The 7,118-nt window shown below is 49.2% G+C and overlaps 1 protein-coding gene across 1 annotated transcript in view; it reads left to right on the forward strand.

Moving 5' to 3' along the window:
- Atp8a2 (ATPase phospholipid transporting 8A2) overlaps positions 1-7,118 on the forward strand; it is a 568,947-nt gene that overhangs the window by 519,112 nt on the left and 42,717 nt on the right. Inside the window, exon 33 of the mRNA XM_026783162.1 lies at positions 1,517-1,621. Coding sequence (XP_026638963.1) covers positions 1,517-1,621 — 105 coding nt within the window. The remainder of the gene's footprint in view (positions 1-1,516; positions 1,622-7,118) is intronic.

Below are 7,118 nucleotides of genomic sequence, written 5' to 3' on the forward strand. Positions count from 1 at the left end.
ATGATGGTGGTGGTGGTGGTGGCAGTGATGGTGGTGGTGGTGGTGGTGGCAGTGATGGTGGTGGTGGCGGTGATGGTGATGATAGTGATGAAGATGGTGATGATGGTGATGGTGGTGGTGGTGGTGATGGTGGTGGCAGCGATGGTAGTGGTGGTGGCAATGGTGCTAGGAATTGAGCCTCAGGCCTTGTGCAGAGGGATAAATGCTCTACTTACTAAGCTACATTCCCAGCCTATTTTTTGTTAAATCCCTTTTCTTCATCTATATGTTTCAAACCAGAGGATCAATTTTAGTTTTGTGTAGTTTTGCTTAGTTTCAAATTAAAAAAAAAAACAAAACAAAACGCATAGACATAAGATTTGTTTAATGAAAAAATAGAATGGAGAGAGAGAGAGTTAGTAAGCTGGTGGAAGGGTCATTCAGTGGCAAAGCATTTGCCTAGCATGTACCATGCCAGGGCTCAATTCCCAGCATAGCCAAAACAAAAAGAGATAAAATGCCTTGAAACCGGAAAGTTAGTGTCTCTTTTGGAGACACCGCCTTGGTGATGACGATGTCATTTTTAGTTCCACCGAGTGTGCATGGTTGTGGGGTGCAGCGCAGGAGCTGAATATATGTGTTCAACAGGTTACAGTTTAGCTATAATTTAGAGGAACCTGAGACCGACAGATTATTTGACCATTGCGAGGGATTTCATTTATCCAGGAAAAGGGAGTGGGTAATTCCTCTGCTACCGAGGAGGGACCAAGCTTCAGGCCAGGTTTCTCACTGTGGCAGGAAACCGGCCCTGGGTTTCCTGAGTAAGCCGAGGCCAGAGAAGGATGGGAACACTGCACTGGATAGGTATTGATTCCAAACCTCAGACCAAGGTTTCTCACTGAGAGCATGAATTCTGGTATCCTTGACCTCATCTCTGCTAAAGCAGGGGTTCTTGTGATGGTAAACAGGGAGGCAAGTACTTCTAGCTCCGGTCTCTGTGACCCAGCCGAGCGGGAAACAAGGACCAGAACCTGTGCAAAGAGAAAGGCTTAGCATATCTCATGGGCTTCATAGTCTACAGCGGAAGCTCTAGGGACCAACTCTTTGATCTCCGGGGTTTCTCTTGTCCTTGGTTAGAATTGCCTGGTCCCCAGCTTTTATGTGTTTCACAGTCCAGGTCTCATCCGAAGTATTCAGGATGATTGGGGCTGGGGAGGTGAACCCCTGTGACATGCCAGCTTATCCAGAGGGTACCTCGCTGTGCCAGGGGTGTCCAGAGGGCACCTTGCTGTGCCAGGGAAGGTGCCCAGAGAGCATCTTGGTGTGCTAGGGAAGATGTCCAGGGAGCACCTCACTGTGCCAAGGAGGGTATCCAGGGGGCACCTCGGTGTGCCAGGGAGGGTGTCCAGGGGGGCACCTTGGTGTGCCAGGGAGGGAGTCCAGGGGCACCTCGCTGTGCTAGGGAGGAGGATTAGCAGTCTTCACAGCTATGTCATGGTCACATGCCATCTTCTCCTGTCTGTTTCCTCTGCTCCAGGGCCAAGCACACCTGCAAAAAGACGCTGCTGGAGGAGGTGCAGGAGCTGGAGACCAAGTCCCGAGTGATGGGGAAAGCAATGCTGCAAGACAGCAATGGAAAGAGGTGGGCAGCCCACAGAGTGTTCTCCTATCCCCCGCCATCTCGTGTTTCTTCTCGCTGGCTGGTTTTCAAGGGGAGCACGGTGGGCTCAGTTTCAGGCATCCTGATTACTTGCTAAGAATGTGGTCGTGATGAGCTTCAGATTGCGTCTACTCAGAAGCCATGAGAATCGCAGTTTCTGGGTCACTGGGCTTGTCCCCAGGTAATAGTCGTGGTTTTGTTGGGTTTGGGATGTTGACCAAACGGTCTTGTGCATAATCGACAGCAGAGCAATATTTTCTTAAAGGGGAGGAGGTGGGATTTAGAGTGGATTCAAGAGCCAGGCCTTTTGGTTTCAGGCCCAACCATGTTACCTAAGGCTGAGTAAGTAGAGGAGCACGTGGTTAATAATGGAGAGCCTTAGTTGTCCATAAAAGTTTCGTTACAGTCTACGTCAACAGACCTGAGGGGGTTTCCTCTTTATTTATATTTTATGTATATGGGTGTTTTACCGGCATGTAACATATGTCTGTGTACCATGTGTGTGCGGTACCCACAGAGGGTACCAGAGGGTGTCGGTACTGCACATAGAGGCCAGAAGAAGGTATAAGATCTGCTGGGTCTGGAGTTGCAGAGATAGTTTGGTGAGTCACTATCTGGGTACTGGGAATTAAACCCCAGTCCTCTGTAAGAGCAGCCAATGCTCTTAGCCTCTGACCTATCTTTCCAGACTTCTGAAGGGGGATATTTTTCATGAATTATCACAACTTAGTAGATTGGAGAAAGGTTGAGAACACTCTTGGCATATGTCTTAGGGTTTCTATTACTGTGAAGAGTCACCATGACCACAGCAACTCTTATAAAGGAAAGCATTTAATTGGGTGGCTTGTAGTTTAGAGATTTAGCCCGTTATCATCATGGCGGGACATAGCATCATGCAGGAAGACATGGTATTAGAGAAGGAGCTGAGAGTCCTGCATCTTGATCCAGAGGCAACAGGAAGTGAACTGTGACACTGGGCGATATCTTGAACACAGGAGACCTCAAAGCCCACCCCCACAGTGACACACTTCCTCCCACAAGGATATGCCTACTCCAACAAAGCCACATCTCCCAGTGGTGCCACTCCCTGTGAGCTCATGGGAGCCAAATGCATTCAAACTACTACAGCCTAGAAGCTGCTGCTTCACCTGCTTGCTCACCAAGCTGCTTGGCCCTACACCCAACAAGCACCTGGGAGGAGTACACAGTTCTCTAATCAGGATAAATTTATCAGGAATCCATATGGTTCTGGGCCAAGGATCAGCCACAGTGTGGAAAGATGGCCGTGTTTAATGCAGAATGTCTAGAAACTTCTGAGTGTTCTTTGTCTAAGTGACTGGAAGGAAATCTGTAGCTAGCTTCTAGTGAAACACGGAATAGATAGAAGTACTTCAAGAAGTTTCTATTTCGTGTTATGTTGTATTTGTTAGAATCTTTTACAGCAATGGAATCAAAGATGCTTGGTTTGTAACAAAGGGGCTTTGGGGCTGGGAGTGTGGCTCGGTCCATAAAGTGTCACAGGCAAGCAGAGGGACCTGTGTGTAACACCAAGCCCAAGTGTGTAGAAAGCCAAGCATGGCAGCACTTGCACGCCCACCACTGGAGAGATTTCTGGGTAAGATGATGGATTAGAAGCCTCACCAAGGGAGGTTCTGTGAAAGAACTGTGTGCACCCTGGCAATTCAGGAGCGAAGTAACACCGTCTCTTCATCAGTCATAGACAGCTAATACTTGGAGGGGAAGAGGGAGGTGTGTGAAGTAATACAGACAGCCTGAGCCACTGTGAGAGTGCAGAGTCTCAGGTGTGGGTCTGGCCAGAGAGGTGCATGCAGGAGGGAGCTGTGGACTGTTGGCCTGAAAGAAGAGAGAGCCCCGTCCTCCTTCGTAAAAAGATGGGCTCCTTTTGCTTTGTTTTCTGTGCTGTACTAGGAATTGAATCAGGGCCTTGCATATGCTCCACCCCTGAGCTACACAAAACCCTTGGATTTGTCAGCAAAAAGGGGACAGAGACACAGACACAGCCTCACGCTGTCACCCTCAGCAGCCTGAGGAGTCTCCCTAATCCAAGGAAACTCAGGCTAAGCCTGGATTTGTAGCTCTAACTCAGAAAAAATTCTCAGGCTTAGCCACTATGAAGCAGAATTGGAGATTTGTATTAAAGGTATTTTAATAGAGTCTCGAGCATGAGAATTAGGAGAAGACACTCAGAAAGTCGACCCCATGTGTGGGCCCCTGCTTCTCAAGGGGGAGTGGGAGGAGACCGAGGCATACCCAAGTTTCAGTATGGGCTCCTGGAGGGAGAGATGCGATTGAGTGTTTTAGGATTACGCCATTTTTTGGTGGCTATAAAGTTGCATTTCAAAAAGTTTTTAGGAACTCTCCCTCTTTACTCTCTTGATAAGAGAAATGATAAGGTAGTTGGGTGCCTTGGGCTGATTTATAATCTGATAAAGTAAAACCAGGAGCCACTAGGGTTGCGCAAGGCGTGTAGTCCATGACCTTTCTGTGTCTGTTGACTCTGGTCAGATTCCGAGGAAGCTGCAGGTTTGCGGTGGGGAAGGGAGAAGCCGTCAGTAGTAGGTAGCTGTTGGGATTCCTGCTTCATTGCTAATGAGAGGCCAGTGAGTGGGCCTTTCTCTTCTCACTGAGGTTTTTCTGCCTTTCAGTCTCGCCTTGAACATGTATCTTCCTGTCCGTCTAGTGGCAGGATGGTGGGCATGTGCCGCCCTGCTACATCACAGCCAGCTTTCTGTGACAATGGGAACAGCCAGGGCTTTGGGCACACAAGGGAGAGCACCCTACCCCCTCCCAGGCCTTGTGAATATGTTTTAAACATCTGCCAGGTGTGGTGGCACACACATTCAATTCCAGTACCCAGGAGGCAGAGACAGGCAGATCTCTGAGTTCGAGGCCAGCGTGGTCTACAAAGCAAGTCTCAGGAGATCCATGCTCCTAAGCTAGGGTGAGTTTCATGACTGGACTTGCTGGGATTACATGTGCACATCTAGATGAACACGTGTTCAGAGTGTGCACGCCATCACAAGGTCAGTCTGTCCTTTTCCTATTGTCTAACACTTCATTCTGGGATTGCTCACCAGGGTAAGGTGGGGGACCACTGGCCTCCCCAGTATCTACCTTTGTTTTTCTCCCCTCTCAGGCCACCAGGCTTGCTGCAGGCGGTCTGCCTACTAGAAAGTAGAGGCGTGCTGTTCTCTTCAGGAGGCCATCTCATCCACTTGACCTCCTGAGAGTTGCCTCATCCCTGTTCTTTGATCACTTTTGTTTGCTTCTCCACACCAGCTTGGATGCCTGGGCACCTCCATGCTGGGAGGGACCAGTGGGGGATGGGCAGAGGGTTGAACCCAGCCTTCCCTTGGAAGATATTCTAGACTCTGGCTAAAGTACTAATCAGACTGTCCTTCCATCCCATTTGACCATCAGTTCACCTCCCCTGACTCTGTGTGTGTGTGTGTGTGTGTGTATGTGTGTGTGTGTGTGTGTGAGATATAGGCTCATAGAGGAAGTTCCATACATATTAGTTGACTGACCAGCTGGATACGCAAAAGTCCAGCTCAGTGAGGTGACAGTGATGAAGGAAGGTGACCTGGTGTCTGGTTTGCTGGCTCATCTTGGAGGTGGCCACAAAGAGAAAAAGCTGAAAGAGATTCAGTTACTTCGTTTCCAGAGAAAAACCATTTCTCTTAACAGTTGAGACTAGAGGAGATGAAGAGTTGGCTCTGCACCCCAACAGGCTGCTGATAGCCAACTGTAGCTCCAATGAAGGGGACCTGACCCCTCTTCTAGGATCAGCAGATACCTGAGTTCACGGACATGCTAGCACACAGGCGTGCATGTATACTCGTTATTTTTAAATAGCAAAAATAATTTTTTAAAAGGATATATCAAGGGGTGGTGATTTAACTCAGAAGGTAAAGCCACTTCCTGCCAAGCCTGCTGACCTGAGTTCCGTCCTTGGGACTCACATGTAGAGGGAAAGAACCAGCTCTCAAAAGTTGTCCTTTGGCTGAGCAGTGGTGACACGCACCTTTAACCTTCAGCACTTGGAACAAGAGGGGAGGGCAGGTAGATCTCTGTGAGTTCAAGGCCAACCTGGTCTACACAGAGAAATCAAAAAAGTTGTTCTCTCTGATTTCCACACATGTGCTGTGGTACACCAAAACACATACACACACACACACACACACACACACACACACATATATATTTTAATATATATATATTAAAATGAATATATATACATATACAAACATACAGACACACACACACACACACACACACACACGCTTAAATTAAAAAAGAGTGGCACTTGTTCCATGCTGTGGGTTAAACCACTAGTAGCAGTACCTGCCTTTGTCCCCAGCCTCTGCACCCAGTCCCCAGCCTCCAACCCTCACACCATTCTCCAGGGACCTCTTAGGGATGTTCTGCTGAGTCACAACATCTAGGTCCAAGTCCCTGACAAAGTCCAGCACTGTTCATTAGGATACTACTCATGGGAAATAAAAGGAAAATCTTTAGGCACTAACCTTTAAAAACCCCGTTGCACCAAACTTGTAGCTACAGTCTTGAGCTGTATCTAGGGCCCTTCTGTAACTCATTCATGCAACAGACTTCTTAATTTAACTCAATAGGCATTTATTTACGGGGCGGGGTGACACAGGCCAGCCACTGCATGGGTGTGGAGGTCAGAGAACAACTTGTGGGAGTCAGTTCTTTTCTCCCACCATGCAGGCTCCGGGACACAGCAGCAAGCTGAGCTTGACCTGGTGAGCCCTCTCTCCAGCCCCAGGAAGCTGATTTGGCCAACCATTGTGATTAATTAGCACAAATCCCAGTTGTAATGAATTAAGTAAAGTGTTGCGGATCCCCAAGTAGCTGTAGTGGGCAGAGGGTGGAGGGGTAAGGGAGAAGGGGAGAAGTGGCACAGAGAGAGAGATTGAGAAAGAAACGGGGTGGGGAGGGGAGGAGAGGAGCCACAGCAGCAGACAGAAAAGAGAGAGGCAGAAAAGGGTGGCACTCAGACTGGAAGCTGAAGATCAGCTTGCCTCTGCAGAAGGTGGGAGGGAGAAGGCGTGGCCTGTCTCTTTGTAATGGTAAAAGTAAAATGCTGCGGATCCCTACATGGCTGCAGCAGGCAGTGGTCCAATACCACACCACAGGTCCCAGAAGTGGCGGCAGTGGGCATTGGGCCATGAGACCACGTCGCAGGTCCCTGAAGTGGCAGCAGTCAGTCCCAGGCACGGATGGCACAGTTCCCAAGTGTCTGCAGTGGGCCACGAGTACCAGGCAGGGAGCAGTGTGGTAGGTGAGAGATCTCCATAGGGCGGCCAGTCCCACGAGGAGAGACAGACACATGGGCATGCCAAAAGACCACGGCGCAGGTCTCTCCCAAAGTGCCTGTTCCCAGGAAGGGAGCCATGCAGCAGGTGAGAGACAAAGACATGGATAGGCATGCCAT

The sequence above is a fragment of the Microtus ochrogaster genome, chromosome 17, assembly GCF_000317375.1.
Source record: "Microtus ochrogaster isolate Prairie Vole_2 chromosome 17, MicOch1.0, whole genome shotgun sequence".
NCBI lineage: Eukaryota > Metazoa > Chordata > Mammalia > Rodentia > Cricetidae > Microtus > Microtus ochrogaster.